General features: G+C 42.9%; 2 protein-coding genes across 56 annotated transcripts; both read right to left on the bottom strand.

The window, feature by feature from the left end:
• Positions 1–6498: 6498 nt before the first annotated feature.
• Positions 6499–12528, bottom strand: LOC127915304 (angiogenin-like). Of its 6 annotated transcripts, none has more exons than XR_008090953.1 (4): positions 12316–12528; positions 7563–10930; positions 7278–7448; positions 6499–7223 (listed from the first exon to the last, which is right to left on the bottom strand). XR_008090953.1 is itself a non-coding variant. In XM_052495197.1 (2 exons), exon 2 carries the CDS (start codon positions 10910–10912, stop codon positions 10316–10318), a length of 597 nt encoding a protein of 198 aa, XP_052351157.1. In that variant the 5' UTR covers positions 10913–10930; positions 12316–12506; the 3' UTR covers positions 8134–10315. The 6 variants fall into 6 exon arrangements, 1 of the variants encoding a protein (XP_052351157.1); XR_008090955.1 differs by having other exon boundaries at positions 7278–7391; positions 12316–12527; XR_008090956.1 differs by having other exon boundaries at positions 7620–10930; positions 12316–12527.
• Positions 12529–19315: 6787 nt separating this feature from the next.
• LOC127915299 (arginine/serine-rich coiled-coil protein 2-like) lies at positions 19316–23692 on the bottom strand. 50 transcript variants are annotated; one of them, XM_052495171.1, is made up of 6 exons: positions 22353–23692; positions 22209–22280; positions 22137–22172; positions 22029–22064; positions 21586–21993; positions 19316–20895 (listed from the first exon to the last, which is right to left on the bottom strand). In XM_052495171.1, the coding sequence occupies exons 1-5, from the start codon at positions 22895–22897 to the stop codon at positions 21654–21656; spliced, it is 1029 nt and encodes a 342-aa protein (XP_052351131.1). In that variant the 5' UTR covers positions 22898–23692; the 3' UTR covers positions 19316–20895; positions 21586–21653. The 50 variants fall into 50 exon arrangements, 39 of the variants coding, with proteins under 39 accessions (XP_052351131.1, XP_052351130.1, XP_052351134.1 ...); XM_052495170.1 differs by lacking the exon at positions 22137–22172 and adding an exon at positions 22173–22208 and having other exon boundaries at positions 22029–22100; positions 22245–22316; positions 22389–23692; XM_052495174.1 differs by lacking the exon at positions 22137–22172 and adding an exon at positions 22173–22208 and having other exon boundaries at positions 22029–22100; positions 22245–22316; positions 22425–23692.
• Positions 23693–23773: the final 81 nt, after the last annotated feature.

The following is a 23773-nucleotide window of genomic DNA, read 5'->3' as shown; positions in this document are numbered from 1 at the left end:
ACGTTGGTCCTGTGATTTGTCCATGACCGGGTGAGTTGCCCTGGAGCCAACAAAGAAAGGATGGAAACGAACAAAGGGTCATGGAAAAAGTGAAAGAAAGCTGATTTCTTAAACAAAAAGGAAACATTCCTGTTCCATTGAAGACAATGGAGTCACATGAAGGAGAGAGAGAGAGAGAAGAATAGAGGTGAATGGAGGGGTAAAAGAGAGAGGGAGAAAAGGAGGGATGTAGAATAGAGAGCAATGAAAGTGTGAAAAGTTATGTGCCTTGCTTCATGAAAGATTCAAGTGTCAGTGCATGAATAACAACTGGAGCCCTCACACCACCTAGTGGTGACAGCATGGTAGTGTAGTGTCCCATGTGTCCCAATGGCTGGAGGTAGCCTTAGAAGTCCATGTTTCTCAGCTCTGGAAGGATGGCCCGCCCCACTAAGCTGGGTTGGAGGTAGCCTTAGAAGCCCATGTTACTCACCTTTGGAAGGATGGTCCGCCCCACTAAGCTGGGCTGGAGGTAGCCTTAGAAGCCCATGTTTCTCAGCTCTGGAAGGATGGCCCGCCCCACTAAGCTGGGTTGGAGGTAGCCTTAGAAGCCCATTTTACTCACCTTTGGAAGGATGGCCCGCCCCACTAAGCTGGGCTGGAGGTAGCCTTAGAAGCCCATGTTCCTCAGCTCTAGAAGGATGGCCCGCCCCACTAAGCTGGGCTGGGGGTAGCCTTAGAAGCCCATGTTTCTCAGCTCTGAAAGGATGGCCCGCCTCACTAAGCTGGGTTGGAGGTAGCCTTAGAAGCCCATGTTTCTCAGCTCTAGAAGGATGGCCCGCCCCACTAAGCTGGGTTGGAGGTAGCCTTAGAAGCCCATGCTTCTCAGCTCTAGAAGGATGGCCCGCCCCACTAAGCTGGGTTGGAGGTAGCCTTAGAAGCCCATGTTTCTCAGCTCTAGAAGGATGGCCCGCCCCACTAAGCTGGGTTGGAGGTAGCCTTAGAAGCCCATGTTTCTCAGCTCTAGAAGGATGGCCCGCCCCACTAAGCTGGGTTGGTGGTAGCCTTAGAAGCCCATGTTTCTCAGCTCTAGAAGGATGGCCCGCCCCACTAAGCTGGGATGGAGGTAATGTTATGAAAGCTTGTTATTGTGTGTTTTTTTCCTGCTCCATTATTACACAACTGGAGCACCTAAGCATTTCGCTGCACCTTTTATACCTGCTGTAAACTGTGTAAGTGATGAATAAATTATATTTTTTATTTGATCTTGCAGCAGAGGTCTACTCAGAGAGCTACTCAGAGGGCTACTCAGAGGGCTACTGCAATTCTACTCATTTTGCCATTCGGCAGAGCAACTTTTGTTTCTTCTTCTTCAGTTTTACTGCTAATTTCCTGCAATGCTACCCATTTTGTAATGACTTATGTTAATATAATATTTGAGTGCAAATGACGAACAAAATCCATGGGGGGCACCTGGAGGTAAGAGCCCCGGGCACGTGTCCTGCATGCCCGTTGGTATTCAGCCAACGTTTAGATAGATGACTAGGATAACTACCAATCCCCAAAAATGTGTTGACATTGCTAATTGAATGACTAACCAGGTTTACATCCAAACTTTTTATATGAGTAAAGTACATGTCCGATAAAAGAAATCACTACAGGCCTAATGGAAACATTACATTTGTCAGTAAACTTTCCAAATGTCCACACAACAATATAAGCTAGACAAGGTGGGATCTTTTTGAGTTGTCAAAATTATGCGAGAAACGGTGGTGGAAACGACTTTATGCGCAAATATCATATCACATCATATCGAAGTAAACTCGGAGTCACGTGGTGATGGTGTGTGGTCCGCCCACTATGACTTGGGAAATGTAGTTAATTAGGCTACAGATTAAATAAATGATGATGAACATCGCGGGGATGTGAAAGTGCACGCAATGAGCTTGATGCTCCTTTCCATTAAATATCGAAGGTCTAATTCTGGTGACATGATTGGCTGCCATTTGACAAATAAAAATAATCTTGCTGTTTTGTAATGATCTCATCATGTAGGCTATACTCGCACTGGATCTGCAAGCTGTTCGATAGAGCGCTCATGCGAAGACCTGACCGAGACATTTGCTATAACGCAAACATTTTTGTTACAAAACCGTCAGTATTGAAAATGCGATGGAAACCCATAAAAAAAATACAGTACCAGTCAAAAGTTTGGACACACCTACTCATTCCAGGATTTTTCTTTATTTTATATTTGATTATTTTCTACATTGTAGAATAGTAGTGAAGACACTATCAACACTATGAAATAACACATATGGAATCATGTAGTAACCAAAAAAGTGTTAAACAAATCAAACTATATTTTATATTTGAGTTTCTTCAAATAGCCACCCTTTCCTTGATGACAGCTTTGCACATTCTTGGCATTCTCTCAACCAGCTTCATGAGGTAGTCACCTGGAATGCATTTAAATAAACAGGTGTACCTTCTTAAAAGTTAATTTGTGTAATTTCTTTCCTTCTCAATGCATTTGAGCCAATCAGTTTTGTTGTGAGGGGTGGTATACAGAAGATGGCTCTATTTGGTAAAATACCAAGTCCATTTTTTTTAAAGTTACCTTTATTTAACTAGGCAAGTCAGTTAACCTCTCTAGGGTACGTGGGACGGTAGCGTCCCACCTCGTCAACTGCCAGTGAAACTACAGGCTGCCAAATTCAAAACAACAGAAATCCCATAATTAAAATTCCTCAAACATACATGTATTTAACACCATTTTAAAGATACACTTGTTGTAAATCCAGCCACAGTGTCCAATTTCAAAAAGGCTTTACGACGAAAGCAAACCAAACGATTATGTTAGGTCAGAGCTAAGTCACAGAAAAACACAGCCATTTTTCCAGCTAAAGAGAAGAGTCACAAAAAGCAGAAATATAGATCAAATTAATCACTAACCTTTGATGATCTTCATCAGATGACACGCATAGGACATATATCATGTTACACAATACATGTATGTTTTGTTCGGTAAAGTTCATATTTATATCCAAAAATCGGAATTTACATTCGCGCCTTATGTTCAGTAGTTCCAAAACATCCGGTGATTTTGCAGAGAGCCACATCAATTTACAGAAATACTCATAATAAACATTGCTAAAAGATACAACTGTTATGCATGGAATTTTAGATCCACTTCTCCTTAATGCAACCGCTGTGTCAGATTTCAAAAACACTTTACGGAAAAAGCACACCATGCAATAATCTGAGTACGGTGCTCAGAGACCAAAACAACCCAAACAGATATCTGCCATGTTGTGTAGTCAACAGAAGTCAGAAATAGCATTATAAATATTCACTCACCTTTGATGATCTTCATCAGAATGCACTCCCAGGAATCCTAGTTCCACAATAAATGTGTGTTTTGTTCAATAATGTCCATCATTTATGTCCAAATACCTCCTTTTTGTTATCCTGTTCAGCCCAGTAATTCAAATTCATGATGCACGAGCAGATAAAAAGTAAAAAAGTTCTGTTACAGTCCGTAGAAACATGTCAAACGATGTATAGAATCAATCTTTAGGATGTTTTTAACATAAATCTTCAATAATGTTCCAACTGGAGAATTCCTTTGTCTGTAGAAATGCAATGGAACAGAGCTCGACTGAGCTCGTGGCTCTCTGGCAGACCTCTGACTCATTCCCCTGTCATTCGACCCCCACTTCACAGTAGAAGCCTCAAACAAGGTTCTAAAGACTGTTGATATCTAGTGGAAGCCTTAGGAAGTGCAATATGACCCCATAGACACTGTATTCGATAGGCCAAGAGTTCTAAAACTACAAACCTCAGATTTCCCACTTCCTGGTTGGATTTTGTCTCAGGTTTTTGCCTGCCGTATGAGTTCTGTTATACTCACAGACATCATTCAAACAGTTTTAGAAAATTCAGAGTGTTTTCTATCCAGATCTACTAACAATCACGAAAAGTTCAAAGAACTTTGAAAATTTCTTGAAGTGCAGTCGCAAAAACCATCAAGCACTATGATGAAACTGGCTCTCATGAGGACCCACACAGGAAAGGAAGACCCAGAATTACCTCTGCTGCAGAGGATACATTCATTAGAGTTAACTGCACCTCAGATTGCAGCCCTCAGATTGCAGCCCAAATAAATGCTTCACAGAGTTCAAGTAACAGACACATCTCAACATCAACTGTTCAGAGACTGCGTGAATCAGGCCTTCGTGGTCGAATTGCTGCAAAGAAACATCCACTAAAGGACATCAATAATAAGAAGAGACTTGCTTGGGCCAAGAAACACGAGCAATGGACATTATACAGGTGAAAATCTGTCCTTTGGTCTGATGAGTCCAAATTTGACATTTTTGGTTCTAACCGCCGTGTCTTTGTGAAACGCAGAGTAGGTGAACGGATGATCTCCGCATGTGTGGTTCCCACTGTGAAGCATGGAGGAGGAGGTGTGATGGTGTGGGGGGGCTTTGTTGGTAACAATGTCTGTGATTTATTTAGAATTCAGGCACACTTATCCAGCATGGCTACCACAGCATTCTGCAGCGATACGTCATCCCATCTAGTTTGGGCTTAGTGGGATCATTTGTTTTGCAACAGGACAATGACCCAAAACACACCTCGGCTGTGTAAGGGCTATTGGACCAAGAGCTGTATCAGATTACCTGCCCTCCACAATCACCTAACCTCAACTTGAGATGGTTTGGGATGAGTTGGACCTCAGAGTGAAGGAAAAGTAGCCTACAAGTGCTCAGCGTATGTGGCAACTCCTTCAAGACTGTTGGAAAAACATTCCTCATTAAGCTGGTTGAGAGAATGCCAAGAGTGTGCAAAGCTGTCATCAAGGCAAAGGGTGGCTACTTTGAAGAATCTAAAATCTATATTCCATAGTTTTGATGTCTTCACTATTATTCTACAATGTAGAAAATAGGAAAAAGAAAAACCCTTAAATGAGTAGGTGTGTCCACACTTTGGACTGGTACTGTATTCGGTACATGGGAATTGATACGGAAAATGGATGTTTCTGTGCACTGCATCATCACGCACAGGGTTTTATCTGCAACAAGTCCATTTAGATGGAAACACATCTCTGATGGGAAAACAAGCAGATTGTTTTTATGTTATAATATTCACATGAAAATATGTCACCAATTGGATGGAAACCTGCTGTCAGTGACTGACGTCAGAGAACAAATAATAAGGAAAAACTGCTGATGCAAATGTCGAAATAACACCTGATTCATTCTACTAATCTTAATCTCAATATTAAATTGAGACCCTGACTCAGTTCAGGGACTCATGTTTGTACCATGTTTTGTGTTGCTACCATGTTGTGCTGCTGCCATGTTGTGTTGCTACCATGCTGTGTTTTCATGTGTTGAGTCCATGCTATGGACGGGCTCATTGTAACGGCTAGAATGGAATAAATGGTATAGAGTCAAACGTGTGTTTTCCATACATTAGATGTGTTTGATACCGTTCTATTTATTCCATTCCAGCCATTATACTGAGCCCGTCCTCCTATAGCTCCTCCCACCAGCCTCCACTGGTGTACATGCGTGTGTCTGTGTTTGTGTGTGCATGCAGAACAAGATTCACCAGGTGAGCTCCACATATGGCCCTCTATTTCTAGACGTCCCTCACACAGTGCATGTGTGATAGAGAAGCTGGACCTGAGTGGCCTATAGAACAAGGAAAGGGGTCACAGTGGAGCCCTGAATAGCCCAATAGTTCAGAATTGTCTAAACCACAAACGAACTTCCTCTTTCACATTCCATTCCTGTTCAATTGCCCATTGAGCAGAACTAGGCTAAAAGTGAATGCTGTCCACCCTATAGAAACACTGAAGAATGGCCACATTCCATCTCAATACTAAGTTCTTCCTGACCTCGGCACTGCTCTGATACTTTCACAATGCATCCTTACGTGCTCCTATCCTTGTGATGGAAGTTTTAGAGTACATTTTCTGCAATTCTACACATTTTGCAATAGGGTGAAGAGAAATGTTTGCAGTTTTTAATATGATATCTAAGTGAGAGTAGAGTGACTAACATAATCAATAGGGCCCCCCGGTCCATGATTACTACAAGTTTAGATAGCTGGACACTAGACTAACTTACCAATCTAAAAAATGTTAGCAGACATGGCTAATTGAGTGAATGTCATTGACTGACATAACAAGAGAAAAACTAATGATGCACAACCAGAGTTCAAAATGTATTCTACTATTGTAACTCTCAATAGTAAGTTGAGACCCCGACTGAGTTCCTAAAAATGTCTCCTTTTATCTTCAGGCCTACAAAAGCCAACCCATGTTGTAGGCTGATGGGGTGTATTACATGTTTACATGCTCATAGTAAAGCACTTGCCTGCCAACTCGGAATGTGCTGCTTGTGTGTGACCTCTCAGATGAGGTCATGTGGTTTAACCCCTGCTTTAAGGTCTATGGTGCTGGCTGATGATGCTGGCTGATGATTCTGGCTGATGATGCTGCTCTTCAACATTCTACAAAATCAACCTTTATTGATAGTGCATATATTCAGCATGGTACAATACACTTTTTCAAATGAAGTACAAGGTAATGAAATGCTGACGCCAACATTAGACTGGGGCCCACAGCCATAGACAGATCCCTGACTGGCACACAGGATCCCTGACTGGCACACAGGAACTGGCAACACCGTCCATAACATACACATGACAAAACAGATGACCAGTCTTTCTGTTCAGAATAGATGTCGTGAGAGAACAAAACATGGCAGTCTATTAACTGTTGTGTGTGAAACGTCATAGCCCTAGTCTGGTACGGGTACCAGTCTGTTTAGCTGTCATTCCCCATCTTGCCACTCTTTTTTTGCTAAACATGTTTGGCATATGACACAGAGTACAAGGTACCCAGGCTATCATAGCCCAGGGTCAGACCCAGGGTCAGACCTGAATAGATGGCAGTTTTAAATGTTGTGAGTGAAACGTTATAGCCGAGGACCAGACCTGAATACATGGCAGTCTTTTAAATGTTGTGAGTGAAACGTTATAGCCCAGGACCAAACCTGAATACATGGCAGTTTTAAATGTTGTGAGTGAAACGTTATAGCCCAGGACCAAACCTGAATACATGGCAGTTTTAAATGTTGTGAGTGAAACGTTATAGCCCAGGACCAAACCTGAATACATGGCAGTTTTAAATGTTGTGAGTGAAACGTTATAGCCCAGGACCAAACCTGAATAGATGGCAGTTTTAAATGTTGTGAAAACGTTATAGCCCAGGACCAGACCTGAATACATGGCAGTTTTAAATGTTGTGAGTGAAACGTTATAGCCCAGGACCAAACCTGAATACATGGCAGTTTTAAATGTTGTGAGTGAAACGTTATAGCCCAGGACCAAACCTGAATACATGGCAGTTTTAAATGTTGTGAGTGAAACGTTATAGCCCAGGACCAAACCTGAATACATGGCAGTTTTAAATGTTGTGAGTGAAACGTTATAGCCCAGGACCAAACCTGAATAGATGGCAGTTTTAAATGTTGTGAGTGAAACGTTATAGCCCAGGACCAGACCTGAATAGATGGCAGTTTTAAATGTTGTGAGTGAAACGTTATAGCCCAGGACCAGACCTGAATAGATGGCAGTTTTAAATGTTGTGAGTGAAACGTTATAGCCCAGGACCAGACCTGAATAGATGGCAGTTTTAAATGTTGTGAGTGAAACGTTATAGCCCAGGACCAGACCTGAATAGATGGCAGTTTTAAATGTTGTGAGTGAAACGTTATAGCCCAGGACCAAACCTGAATACATGGCACTCTACACCCCCTAGAGTTGATGTCTGCGCCCCCCCGCTGAAATCTAATTAGAATAATTTAAAAAATCCCCATAAAAATCCCTCTGTTTAAAGATGCACTATTCAGAAATCACTCTGCCATTTCCTGGTTGATAAACTGAAATTAGGTAAACTATTAGAATTTTATGACAAAACAAGCAGTCGTTGTGTAGAGAATCATAGTACCACCTAAACTGCTGTGAAATATTTTTTCAATAACCAAAAATATTGCTTGTGTACAAAACTGAAAGTAAAAGAATAGCACACATTGTAACGGTTCTCTTGTGGTGAAGGAGAGTCGGACCAAAACGCAGCGTGTAGATTGCGATCCATAATTTAATAAACAAACGTAAACATGAATCAATACAAACACTACAAAACAAGAACGTAACGAAAACCGAAACAGCCTAATACTGGTGCACATACACACAGAACAAGGACATCAAGACACTAAGGACAATCACCCACAAAACCCAACACAAAACAGGCTACCTAAATATGGTTCCCAATCAGAGACAATGACTAACACCTGCCTCTGATTGAGAACCATATCAGGCCAAACATAGAAATAGACAAACCAGACACACAACATAGAATGCCCACCCAGCTCACGTCCTGACCAACACTAAAACAAGGAAAACACATACGAACGATGGTCAGAACGTGACACACATAGAACAGATCTACCGCTTCTTTTTTATTATAGACTTGATCTATAGAGATCTATATAGTTATTGATCTATATAAGATCTATAACTCATATTTCTATGTGAATTTGGTTGGGTTGCCCAAAAAGTGACATATTGTAGCTTTAAGCTAGAGATATGTAGCCTTTTGGATGGGCTGCGTCTCAAGTCACCTCATCCGCCAACGGCGTCCTTCCAACGGCGTCCTTCCGCATCTGTGGTGGAAGGTGACCAAGCTACTGTTTGTCAGACCATGAGACATGGCGGAAATCGTTCTTCTCACAAAAACGTCTGTAGCGTCCGAACGGTTTGGCCAACAAACTAATACGACCCATCTATGGAAAGATGAGACTCTCACCAACATGATGGTGTTCTCAGTTTTCTACGACCCCCGCAAGTCAGTATCACCAATCTGCCAACTTCTGTCTGAAGCTTCAGAACAGTTTGGGCTACTCACCAATGAATGGAAGTATATATGGAAGTATACGGAACAAAAATATAAACGCAACATGCAACGATTTCAAATATTTTGCTGAGTTACAGTTAATTAAGGAAATCAGTCCATTTAAATAAACAAATTAGGCCCTAATCTATGGATTTCACATGACTGGGCAGGGGAGTAGACATGGGTGGGCCTGGGAGGGCATAGGCCCTCCTACTGGGGAGTCAGGCCCACCTACTGGGGAGTCAGGCCCAGCCAATCAGAATGAGTTTTCCCCACAAAAGGGCATTATTACAGACGGAAATACGCCTCATTCTGGCTATGGATACGGAGAACATCAACACAATAACATCAACACAATAACATCAACACAAGAACATCAACACAATAACATCAACACAAGAACATCAACACAATAACATCAACACAATAACATCAACACAAGAACATCAACACAATAACATCAACACAATAACATCAACACAATAACATCAACACAATAACATCAACACAATAACATCAACACGCCAGAGGATATACTTCCATTGGACTTCCACTGGACTTGGGGCTCTGCTGGGAGTTTACCTCATATTTAGATTTTATTATTCTGCTTTTGCCACTACAATCATAATAAACACTGAGAACAATAAAATATTGTGTTATTGTTGTTTTTGTTATGCGTATTACCTTTATTAATAATAGGGGAGAGGGGTCGTTCAAAAAATGTACCCCAAAAGTTCTTCAAAAGGTTCTCTGAGGATCCATTAAAAGGGGTGCTTTGAAGAACTCATAGCGGTTCACCCACACATTACATTTGAAGAACCCCTAAAGGATACTCCAGGAACCTTTTCTTTTTAGAGTGTAGGACAAACACTTTAAAACAAACTTCCTTTTGATGTATTGTTTGACTATCTGACCCCCCCCATTAACTGTTCAGAAAAGGAGTTGTGAGAGAAACATGAGTATCAATGAAGATGCCAGCCACATTCAGAAAAGGAGTTGTGAGAGAAACACGAGTATCAATGAAGATGCCAGCCACATTCAGAAAAGGAGTTGTGAGAGAAACACGAGTATCAATGAAGATGCCAGCCACATTCAGAAAAGGAGTTGTGAGAGAAACATGAGTATCAATGAAGATGCCAGCCACATTCAGAAAAGGAGTTGTGAGAGAAACACGAGTATCAATGAAGATGCCAGCCACATTCAGAAAAGGAGTTGTGAGAGAAACACGAGTATCAATGAAGATGCCAGCCACATTCAGAAAAGGAGTTGTGAGAGAAGCACGAGTATCAATGAAGATGCCAGCCACATTCAGAAAAGGAGTTGTGAGAGAAACACGAGTATCAATGAAGATGCCAGCCACATTCAGAAAAGGAGTTGTGAGAGAAACACGAGTATCAATGAAGATGCCAGCCACATTCCTGATACTTTGAAGCTTGAACCCTTCCCTTTCTCCGTGCTGCCACATCCTGCAGCGTTATTGTCAGGCTTGTTCCCCTCGCGGTTCCCCTCGAAGTGGACCGGCACACACCTGTTCTCCAGCACCTCACATGCCAGGATCAAATGCTTGGTCTCTTCCCGCACGCTGGACACACCGCAGGTCCCAGTCTCACTCCTCACTGTTAGAAATGTGAACGGGCTTTGGCTGATGCACAGGTTCCCCTGGTACTTCTTTCCCCCAGAGCTGGAGCAGACCGCGTCCACCCTCTCGCGGTCTTTGGGATGGAGGAAGGACTGCGTGGGTCTTGAGCAGTCATTCTTTTCACGTAGATACTTCTCCCACGCGTTGCGGTCCGTCGTTAGCGGGGTATTTGGACGCACATGCCGGTATAGGAACTTCTCATGGCAGTTATTGCATCGGGACCGTTGGCAGGGTTCGACATTACTGTAGCCACTCACCCCCAGGTTGCCCAGCAACAGGCAGATGGAGAGAGAGAGGATGAGAAGTTTAAGGTTCTTCATCCTTTAGAAGTCTTGAAGCTGCAGAGAAACAAATAGCTCAGTGAGTGAAGTGGCTTGTAGGCCCCCCTCTCATTTAAAAAAATATTTTACAGATGCCATCTGGATTTAAATATGCACTGGAACGAAATGGGGTCGTCCCTATCTGATCCCTGGCTAACCTGTCATTCTCTGACCCCGTTAACACTCGTCCCTATCTGATCCCTGGCTCCCTGTCATTCTCTGACCCCATTAACACTCGTCCCTATCTGATCCCTGGCTCCCTGTCATTCTCTGACCCCGTTAACACTCGTCCCTATCTGATCCCTGGCTCCCTGTCATTCTCTGACCCCGTTAACACTCGTCCCTATCTGATCCCTGGCTCCCTGTCATTCTCTGACCCCGTTAACACTCGTCCCTATCTGATCCCTGGCTCCCTGTCATTCTCTGACCCCGTTAACACTCGTCCCTATCTGATCCCTGGCTCCCTGTCATTCTCTGACCCCGTTAACACTCGTCCCTATCTGATCCCTGGCTCCCTGTCATTCTCTGACCCCGTTAACACTCGTCCCTATCTGATCCCTGGCTCCCTGTCATTCTCTGACCACATTAACACTCGTCCCTATCTGATCCCTGGCTCCCTGTCATTCTCTGACCCCGTTAACACTCAGAGCTTCTACAACTGTTCTACAACCCATTGGTTATTCAATCAAAATGAAATATATAATGTGAACAGGAACTCTCTTCCTCCCATCTACAATCAAACAGGGTTCCAAAACAGGCCATTTTTTACACGTGCACATTTAATCTGGCCACATTAGTCAGGCAGGCTGTCTGCACTGAGGAAGGTATTCACACACAGGAAGGGCTTGAGTCTGACTCACACACAGCTCTCTCACTACTATTTACACACATATCCCTCTCTAACACACAGAGATATGGGTATACATTAAGTTGAATCATACTACTATTTACACACATATCCCTCTCTAACACACAGAGATATGGGTATACATTAAGTTGAATCACACTACTATTTACACACATATCCCTCTCTAACACACAGAGATATGGGTATACATTAAGTTGAATCATACTACTATTTACACACATATCCCTCTCTAACACACAGAGATATGGGTATACATTAAGTTGAATCACACTACTATTTACACACATATCCCTCTCTAACACACAGAGATATGGGTATACATTAAGTTGAATCATACTACTATTTACACACATATCCCTCTCTAACACACAGAGATATGGGTATACATTAAGTTGAATCATACTACTATTTACACACATATCCCTCTCTAACACACAGAGATATGGGTATACATTAAGTTGAATCACACTACTATTTACACACATATCCCTCTCTAACACACAGAGATATGGGTATACATTAAGTTGTACATTACCTGGTTATGGATCCGTAATGTCTGCTGCAGTGTGTCTCTGTAATGGAACTCTGTTCCAGATTGGTGGAGAATAACTTCAGCCCTCAGCTCACACGTCTCATTCTTTTATTTTCCTTAGTGGACTGTAGACGGGTGTGTCCCCATGTGTACGTAACGTCCTGCTGCGTGACTGCGTCACAGTGTGCATGTCTGCATGTCAGAACGGGTTAGTGTGTGTCCACGGAGCTAGTTAAAGGCAGGGGTTTTGCAGGGTTGGCTTTATTCTCTGTTGCTGAAGGGATCAGGTTTCAGCTAAAACTACTGTCCAGTGGGGAATATGGGTGGGGCTAGCGTATGTAGGATGCATGTGTGCCTGTGTGTGACTACGATTTGTCACTACATGCTCTTCCAGACCTGAATGAGTTAGTGTATGTTAGTGCTGGGCTAGAACAAAAGCCTGTTCACCCTGTATCTCTCCATGGTTGGTGACGCTGATGGTGATTTTTAGCCATCTAGTCCCTTGGTACTAAACACATCTAACGACAGAGTCTGTGGAACAACTAGCCTATGATGAGCCAAACGATGAGCGAGAATGAGAGAGAAGCTTATTCTAAAAAGAGAAACCTTTCACTACATATGTTTCCTATCCTTCTCTCTGTTCCTCTCTTACGTAGTGAAACCATCTGTGTTCCTATAGATGGACACATAGAATGGATGGATTTATGGACTGTCTCTGTTCCTCTCTTACGTAGTGAAACCATCTGTGTTTCTATAGATGGACACAGGATGGATGGATTTATGGACTGTCTCTGTTCCTCTCTTACGTAGTGAAACCATCTGTGTTTCTATAGATGGACACAGGATGGATGGATTTATGGACTGTCTCTGTTCCTCTCTTACGTAGTGAAACCATCTGTGTTTCTATAGATGGACACAGGATGGATGGATTTATGGACTGTCTCTCTGTTCCTCTCTTACGTAGTGAAACCATCTGTGTTTCTATAGATGGACACATAGAATGGATGGATTTATGGACTGTCTCTGTTCCTCTCTTACGTAGTGAAACCATCTGTGTTTCTATAGATGGACACAGGATGGATGGATTTATGGACTGTCTCTGTTCCTCTCTTACGTAGTGAAACCATCTGTGTTCCTATAGATGGACACATAGAATGGATGGATTTATGGACTGTCTCTCTGTTCCTCTCTTACGTAGTGAAACCATCTGTGTTCCTATAGATGGACACATAGAATGGATGGATTTATGGACTGTCTCTGTTCCTCTCTTACGTAGTGAAACCATCTGTGTTTCTATAGATGGACACAGGATGGATGGATTTATGGACTGTCTCTGTTCCTCTCTTACGTAGTGAAACCATCTGTGTTTCTATAGATGGACACAGGATGGATGGATTTATGGACTGTCTCTGTTCCTCTCTTACGTAGTGAAACCATCTGTGTTTCTATAGATGGACACATAGAATGGATGGATTTATGGACTGTCTCTGTTCCTCTCTTACGTAGTGAAACCATCTGTGTTCCTATAGATGGACACATAGAATGGATGGATTTATGGACTGTCTCTGTTCCTCTCTTACGTAGTGAAACCATCTGTGTTCCTATAGATGGACACATAGAATGGATGGATTTATGGACTGTCTCTGTTCCTCTCTTACGTAGTGAAACCATCTGTGTTTCTATAGATGGACACATAGAATGGATGGATTTATGGACTGTCTCTGTTCCTCTCTTACGTAGTGAAACCATCTGTGTTCCTATAGATGGACACATAGAATGGATGGATTTATGGACTGTCTCTCTGTTCCTCTCTTACGTAGTGAAACCATCTGTGTTTCTATAGATGGACACAGGATGGATGGATTTATGGACTGTCTCTGTTCCTCTCTTACGTAGTGAAACCATCTGTGTTTCTATAGATGGACACAGGATGGATGGATTTATGGACTGTCTCTGTTCCTCTCTTACGTAGTGAAACCATCTGTGTTTCTATAGATGGACACATAGAATGGATGGATTTATGGACTGTCTCTGTTCCTCTCTTACGTAGTGAAACCATCTGTGTTCCTATAGATGGACACATAGAATGGATGGATTTATGGACTGTCTCTCTGTTCCTCTCTTACGTAGTGAAACCATCTGTGTTTCTATAGATGGACACAGGATGGATGGATTTATGGACTGTCTCTGTTCCTCTCTTACGTAGTGAAACCATCTGTGTTTCTATAGATGGACACAGGATGGATGGATTTATGGACTGTCTCTGTTCCTCTCTTACGTAGTGAAACCATCTGTGTTTCTATAGATGGACACAGGATGGATGGATTTATGGACTGTCTCTCTGTTCCTCTCTTACGTAGTGAAACCATCTGTGTTTCTATAGATGGACACATAGAATGGATGGATTTATGGACTGTCTCTGTTCCTCTCTTACGTAGTGAAACCATCTGTGTTTCTATAGATGGACACAGGATGGATGGATTTATGGACTGTCTCTGTTCCTCTCTTACGTAGTGAAACCATCTGTGTTTCTATAGATGGACACATAGGATGGATGGATTTATGGACTGTCTCTCTGTTCCTCTCTTACGTAGTGAAACCATCTGTGTTCCTATAGATGGACACATAGAATGGATGGATTTATGGACTGTCTCTGTTCCTCTCTTACGTAGTGAAACCATCTGTGTTCCTATAGATGGACACATAGGATGGATGGATTTATGGACTGTCTCTGTTCCTCTCTTACGTAGTGAAACCATATGTGTTCCTATAGATGGACACAGGATGGATGGAGTTATGGACTGTCTCTGTTCCTCTCTTACGTAGTGAAACCATCTGTGTTTCTATAGATGGACACATAGAATGGATGGATTTATGGACTGTCTCTGTTCCTCTCTTACGTAGTGAAACCATCTGTGTTCCTATAGATGGACACATAGAATGGATGGATTTATGGACTGTCTCTGTTCCTCTCTTACGTAGTGAAACCATCTGTGTTCCTATAGATGGACACATAGGATGGATGGATTTATGGACTGTCTCTGTTCCTCTCTTACGTAGTGAAACCATCTGTGTTTCTATAGATGGACACATAGAATGGATGGATTTATGGACTGTCTCTGTTCCTCTCTTACGTAGTGAAACCATCTGTGTTCCTATAGATGGACACATAGAATGGATGGATTTATGGACTGTCTCTCTGTTCCTCTCTTACGTAGTGAAACCATCTGTGTTTCTATAGATGGACACAGGATGGATGGATTTATGGACTGTCTCTGTTCCTCTCTTACGTAGTGAAACCATCTGTGTTTCTATAGATGGACACAGGATGGATGGATTTATGGACTGTCTCTGTTCCTCTCTTACGTAGTGAAACCATCTGTGTTTCTATAGATGGACACATAGAATGGATGGATTTATGGACTGTCTCTGTTCCTCTCTTACGTAGTGAAACCATCTGTGTTCCTATAGATGGACACATAGAATGGATGGATTTATGGACTGTCTCTCTGTTCCTCTCTTACGTAGTGAAACCATCTGTGTTTCTATAGATGGACACAGGATGGATGGATTTATGGACTGTCTCTCTGTTCCTCTCTTACGTAGTGAAACCATCTGTGTTTCTATAGATGGACACAGGATGGATGGATTTATGGACCGTCTCTCTGTTCCTCTCTTACGTAGTGAAACCATCTGTGTTTCTATAGATGGACACATAGAATGGATGGATTTATGGACTGTCTCTGTTCCTCTCTTACGTAGTGAAACCATCTGTGTTTCTATAGATGGACACATAGAATGGATGGATTTATGGACTGTCTCTGTTCCTCTCTTACGTAGTGAAACCATCTGTGTTTCTATAGATGGACACATAGAATGGATGGATTTATGGACTGTCTCTCTGTTCCTCTCTTACGTAGTGAAACCATCTGTGTTTCTATAGATGGACACATAGAATGGATGGATTTATGGACTGTCTCTGTTCCTCTCTTACGTAGTGAAACCATCTGTGTTTCTATAGATGGACACATAGAATGGATGGATTTATGGACTGTCTCTCTGTTCCTCTCTTACGTAGTGAAACCATCTCAAATCAAATCAAATCAAATCTAATTGTATTTGTCACATACACATGGTTAGCAGATGTTAAATGCGAGTGTAGCGAAATGCTTGTGCTTCTAGTTCCGACAATGCAGTGATAACCAACAAGTAATCTAACTAACAATTCCAAAACTACTGTCTTATACACAGTGTAAGGGGATAAGGAACATGTACATAAGGATATATGAATGAGTGATGGTACAGAGCAGCATACAGTAGATGGTATCGAGTACAGTATATACATATGAGATGAGTGTGTAGACAAAGTAAACAAAGTGGCATAGTTAAAGTGGCTAGTGATACATGTGTTACATAAGGATGCAGTCGATGATGTAGAGTACAGTATATACATATGCATATGAGATGAATAATGTAGGGTAAGTAACATTATATAAGGTAGCATTGTTTAAAGTGGCTAGTGATATATTTACATAATTTCCCATCAATTCCCATTATTAAAATGGCTGGAGTTGGGTCAGTGTCAATGACAGTGTGTTGGCAGCAGCCACTCAATGTTAGTGGTGGCTGTTTAACAGTCTGATGGCCTTGAGATAGAAGCTGTTTTTCAGTCTCTCGGTCCCAGCTTTGATGCACCTGTACTGACCTCGCCTTCTGGATGATAGCGGGGTGAACAGGCAGTGGTTCGGGTGGTTGATGTCCTTGATGATCTTTATGGCCTTCCTGTAACAACGGGTGGTGTAGGTGTCCTGGAGGGCAGGTAGTTTGCCCCCGGTGATGCGTTGTGCAGTCCTCACTACCCTCTGGAGAGCCTTACGGTTGAGGGCGGAGCAGTTGCCGTACCAGGCGGTGATACAGCCCGCCAGGATGCTCTCGATTGTGCATCTGTGGAAGTTTGTGAGTGCTTTTGGTGACAAGCCGAATTTCTTCAGCCTCCTGAGGTTGAATAGGCGCTGCTGCGCCTTCTTCACGACGCTGTCAGTGTGAGTGGACCAATTCAGTTTGTCTGTGATGTGTATGCCGAGGAACTTAAAACTAGCTACCCTCTCCACTACTGTTCCATCGATGTGGATAGGGGGGTGTTCCCTCTGCTGTTTCCTGAAGTCCACAATCATCTCCTTAGTTTTGTTGACGTTGAGTGTGAGGTTATTTTCCTGACACCACACTCCGAGGGCCCTCACCTCCTCCCTGTAGGCCGTCTCGTCGTTGTTGGTAATCAAGCCTACCACTGTTGTGTCGTCCGCAAACTTGATGATTGAGTTGGAGCGTGCGTGGCCACGCAGTCGTGGGTGAACAGGGAGTACAGGAGAGGGCTCAGAACGCACCCTTGTGGGGCCCCGTGTTGAGGATCAGCGGGGAGGAGATGTTGTTGCCTACCCTCACCACCTGGGGGCGGCCCGTCAGGAAGTCCAGTACCCAGTTGCACAGGGCGGGGTCGAGACCCAGGGTCTCGAGCTTGATGACGAGCTTGGAGGGTACTATGGTGTTGAATGCCGAGCTGTAGTCGATGAACAGCATTCTCACATAGGTATTCCTCTTGTCCAGGTGGGTTAGGGCAGTGTGCAGTGTGGTTGAGATTGCATCGTCTGTGGACCTATTTGGGCGGTAAGCAAATTGTGTTTCTATAGATGGACACAGGATGGATGGATTTATGGACCATCTCTCTGTTCCTCTCTTACGTAGTGAAACCATCTGTGTTTCTATAGATGGACACAGGATGGATGGAGTTATGGACTGTCTCTGTTCCTCTCTTACGTAGTGAAACCATCTGTGTTCCTATAGATGGACACATAGAATGGATGGAGTTATGGACTGTCTCTGTTCCTCTCTTACGTAGTGAAACCATCTGTGTTTCTATAGATGGACACAGGATGGATGGACTGTCTCTGTTCCTCTCTTACGTAGTGAAACCATCTGTGTTTCTATAGATGGACACAGGATGGATGGATTTATGGACTGTCTCTGTTCCTCTCTTACGTAGTGAAACCATCTGTGTTTCTATAGATGGACACAGGATGGATGGAGTTATGGACTGTCTCTGTTCCTCTCTTACGTAGTGAAACCATCTGTGTTTCTATAGATGGACACAGGATGGATGGATTTATGGACTGTCTCTCTGTTCCTCTCTTACGTAGTGAAACCATCTGTGTTTCTATAGATGGACACATAGGATGGATGGATTTATGGACTGTCTCTGTTCCTCTCTTACGTAGTGAAACCATCTGTGTTTCTATAGATGGACACAGGATGGATGGATTTATGGACTGTCTCTCTGTTCCTCTCTTACGTAGTGAAACCATCTGTGTTTCTATAGATGGACACAGGATGGATGGAGTTATGGACTGTCTCTGTTCCTCTCTTACGTAGTGAAACCATCTGTGATTCTATAGATGGACACAGGATGGATGGAGTTATGGACCATCTCTCTGTTCCTCTCTTACGTAGTGAAACCATCTGTGTTTCTATAGATGGACACAGGATGGATGGAGTTATGGACCGTCTCTCTGTTCCTCTCCTATATAGGTAGAGACCATGTGAACATACTGAACATTCTAAAGACTGTTGAGGACAAATGGGTTTTATGCATATGACTCAGACCTCATTCAAATGTGAAACGTTTATTTGTAAAAAAAACATGTAGTTGACCAAATTGTATTTGAAAGTGTTTTCAAATACTATTTAAATACCTGGGAGTGTATTTGAGTCAGTGTATTTAAGTACTTCAAACACAATCCCATATTAAACTACTTATCTGAATACTTGTTTTGAAATGTATTGAAAAGTAATTGAAATACCTGAAATAGTGTTATAACCCAGGTCTGATGACTCGGCCTACACATTTTATATATAGGAGTGACGTTGTACAATCATCACATTTCTCAAAAGGAACAGTTCAAGTGTTACAGCCCCCGACCCCGAAAATAAACAAATATCCACCCACAAGTTCTTGACAATATAACAATTTAATAGAAAAACCAAACATTTCACTTTCTCTTGTTTAACATTTCATATCCATTCCTATATTTGTGTATCTGTGTGCGCTATATAAACTGCAGCTCACGTCTATATAAACTGCAGCTCACGTCTATATAAACTGCAGCTCACGTCTATATAAACTGCAGCTCACGTCACTGTAAAAACCTGGACAGGGAACAACCAAAGTGGTTTAAAACAATAACAAGACAACACAGTCATCAAACTGCCATTTTCATCATGTGACTATTGACACATGATGGGTTTACATACAATTGACATGTTTCGGCAAGTCTGTGAATTACTCTCACAGACATGTATACATTATCAGACTTCAAATGAAAGACCTACACAATTTTAAAAAATGTATTTCCGAACCTTAAAATTCACAGCCCTCTGTTGCCCAATCAGAATTCTTAATAATTCCCTGTATAAGAGTGTTATAGTGACTTACTAAACATCACAATTGATTTCAGAAAACAAATGTTTGATTCAGATCATATTTATGAATGTCAAACTATCTCGATAAGGATGAACTTTGATTGAATCTACTGCAAAAAAAGAAAAAGAAAAACTGTGTTAATTTGCCAAACTCACAATCAACATCAACTGCTAAATGGATTATTGGCTCATGTGTTTGGAACATGATAAGAATGACTTGAATTTCAGGCCAAACATCATGGCATGATTCTGTGTCATGTTGAATGAGGAATCTTGTCAGTTCTAAACAAGACCTTTCTGTCCTGAACAAGATGCCCTGATCAATATACATCAAAAACAACCTATCACGAAGTAGCAATGGAGATGGCTACAAAACAGGAAGAGCCAATCAAAATGCCAGAAAATAAAAACATCAGTCAATAAAATCATTACTATTTCCTGTGTATTTCCATATTCAAGAACAATAATCAAGATAAAAACATGTAGGACAACAATAAAGAATGGCTTTAAAAAATAACATCATTCCTGCTTGTAAATTATTGCTTTCCAATGTCTTCTTTTCATTTTCTTTTCCTAGTGTAAGTAGAAGAGAAAGCACACTTGGGAGGGTGATTGAGGAAGAGTGTGAGAGGAGGAAGAGTGTGCTGGGTAACCCTGGGCAACACAGGAAGGAATACAAACGAGTGAGAAAGGGACCCTGGGATTGCTGTGCATTCAGGTTGAGATCAATAAAGTTATACAAACACCTCCAGTAGACAGATAACCGTATATAAACACTTGACTTATATACTGGGTATATGTAGGAATACATCAGGTTGTAGTTTCATATCCCCCTCTTCCCCTCACTCGTCATAGACATCTCTCTCCCCCTCACTAGTCAGACATCTCTCTCCCCCTCACTCGTCATAGACATCTCTCTCCCCCTCACTAGTCATAGACATCTCTCTCCCCTCACTAGTCATAGACATCTCTCTCCCCTTCACTAGTCATAGACATCTCTCTCCCCTTCACTAGTCATAGACATCTCTCTCCCCTTCACTAGTCATAGACATCTCTCTCCCCCTCACTAGTCATAGACATCTCTCTCCCCCTCACTAGTCATAGACATCTCTCTCCCCCTCACTAGTCCTAGACATCTCTCTCCATAGACATCTCACTAGTCATAGACATCTCTCTCCCCTCACTAGTCATAGACATCTCTCTCCCCTCACTAGTCATAGACATCTCTCTCCCCCTCACTAGTCATAGACATCTCTCTCCCCCTCACTAGTCATAGACATCTCTCTCCCCCTCACTAGTCATAGACATCTCTCTCCCCCTCACTAGTCATAGACATCTCTCTCCCCCTCACTAGTCATAGACATCTCTCTCCCCTCACTAGTCATAGACATCTCTCTCCCCCTCACTAGTCATAGACATCTCTCTCCCCCTCACTAGTCATAGACATCTCTCTCCCCCTCACTAGTCATAGACATCTCTCTCCCCTCACTAGTCATAGACATCTCTCTCCCCCTCACTAGTCATAGACATCTCTCTCCCCCTCACTAGTCATAGACATCTCTCTCCCCCTCACTAGTCATAGACATCTCTCTCCCCCTCACTAGTCATAGACATCTCTCTCCCCCTCACTAGTCATAGACATCTCTCTCAACCTCCTCCCTTCACTAGTCATAGACATCTCTCTCCCCCTCACTAGTCATAGACATCTCTCTCCCCCTCACTAGTCATAGACATCTCTCTCCCCCTCACTAGTCATAGACATCTCTCTCCCCCTCACTAGTCATAGACATCTCTCTCAACCTCCTCCCTTCACTAGTCATAGACATCTCTCTCCCCCTCACTAGTCATAGACATCTCTCTCCCCCTCACTAGTCATAGACATCTCTCTCCCCCTCACTAGTCATAGACATCTCTCTCAACCTCCTCCCTTCACTAGTCATAGACATCTCTCTCAACCTCCTCCCTTCACTAGTCATAGACATCTCTCTCAACCTCCTCCCTTCACTAGTCATAGACATCTCTCTCAACCTCCTCCCTTCACTAGTCATACACATCTCTCTCAACCTCCTCCCTTCACTAGTCATAGACATCTCTCTCAACCTCCTCCCTTCACTAGTCATAGACATCTCTCTCAACCTCCTCCATTCACTAGTCATAGACATCTCTCTCAACCTCCTCCCTTCACTAGTCATAGACATCTCTCTCAACCTCCCCCTTCACTAGTCCTAGACATCTCTCTCAACCTCCTCCCTTCACTAGTCCTAGACATCTCTCTCAACCTCCTCCCTTCACTAGTCCTAGACATCTCTCTCAACCTCCTCCCTTCACTAGTCATAGACATCTCTCTCAACCTCCTCCCTTCACTAGTCATAGACATCTCTCTCAACCTCCTCCCTTCACTAGTCCTAGACATCTCTCTCAACCTCCTCCCTTCACTAGTCATAGACATCTCTCTCAACCTCCTCCCTTCACTAGTCCTAGACATCTCTCTCAACCTCCTCCCTTCACTAGTCCTAGACATCTCTCTCAACCTCCTCCCTTCACTAGTCCTAGACATCTCTCTCAACCTCCTCCCTTCACTAGTCATAGACATCTCTCTCAACCTCCTCCCTTCACTAGTCATAGACATCTCTCTCAACCTCCTCCCTTCACTAGTCATAGACATCTCTCTCAACCTCCTCCCTTCACTAGTCCTAGACATCTCTCTCAACCTCCTCCCTTCACTAGTCCTAGACATCTCTCTCAACCTCCTCCCTTCACTAGTCCTAGACATCTCTCTCAACCTCCTCCCTTCACTAGTCATAGACATCTCTCTCAACCTCCTCCCTTCACTAGTCATAGACATCTCTCTCAACCTCCTCCCTTCACTAGTCATAGACATCTCTCTCAACCTCCTCCCTTCACTAGTCATAGACATCTCTCTCAACCTCCTCCCTTCACTAGTCCTAGACATCTCTCTCAACCTCCTCCCTTCACTAGTCCTAGACATCTCTCTCAACCTCCTCCCTTCACTAGTCCTAGACATCTCTCTCAACCTCCTCCCTTCACTAGTCATAGACATCTCTCCCTCTTTTCCACCTGAAACCAACATAACCACATTCATAGGTGACATCGTCAATGTACAAATATAAAAGTGTTTGTACAGTGTTCGTATAAATCTGCCTGCGTGAGGACAGTGTCCTTTTGAACATGCTACGGGTTGCTAAGCTAAAACAGCGAGGGGAGCAGATAGAGGATATTCACAGGCTTCAGATCAGAATATTCCCATATATATATATATATTCCCACATATTCCCCCAAAGCTGTAGATCACCTGGATTGCCTGAGACTTCAAGTGAATGATTGGACTGATCTATCCATATGATGTACAGACCAGTGGAGCAGCATAGATCTAAACACACAGCTGACTCGGTTAGTGAAAGGCCATGTTTGTGTGTTACTGGTGAAGCAGTGCCTGCCTCAGGGCCTTGTGCATGCTCAGGTGTGTTACATCTCTACAACAAATCCACTGGCTGTGGAGCTTGGGCAGTGCTCGCTACAGATGTCATTTTACATTTGCCCAACTATCGCTGAACCCTGAATCTCTTCTCTCTCTCTCCCCCTTTCACGTGTTTATTGAACCTGCATTTGCATACCTATACTTGATTTCACTCTCTCTTTTCCCTGATTAACTCGCTTTCTCCACCCTGGCAGTACAATCATCTGAGCGATAACTAGACATGCTCTCTTTGGATCACGAAAGGCGAAGAAAGAGAGCAAAAGTGCACCAAATGAGAGAGAAGGAGACATTTGAGAGACAGAGGAGGTAAGTGGAAGAGTGTATGTGGGGTCACTCGTTGAAAGAGGGGTAGATGGGAATCTCAAAGTCATCGTTGTTGAAGTTGGCCGGCTGGTCCAGCATGGCGAGAACATCCTAGAGAGAGAGAAAGATTTAGCTTGAAAGCAACATGACAACACATAACAAAAGGTACAGATAGAGACATTGGGA

The sequence above is a fragment of the Oncorhynchus keta genome, chromosome 34, assembly GCF_023373465.1.
Source record: "Oncorhynchus keta strain PuntledgeMale-10-30-2019 chromosome 34, Oket_V2, whole genome shotgun sequence".
Taxonomy (NCBI): Eukaryota; Metazoa; Chordata; class Actinopteri; order Salmoniformes; family Salmonidae; genus Oncorhynchus; species Oncorhynchus keta.
The sequence above is the reverse complement of the archived record's forward strand: the minus strand, read 5'-3'. Positions and strand labels throughout refer to the sequence as shown.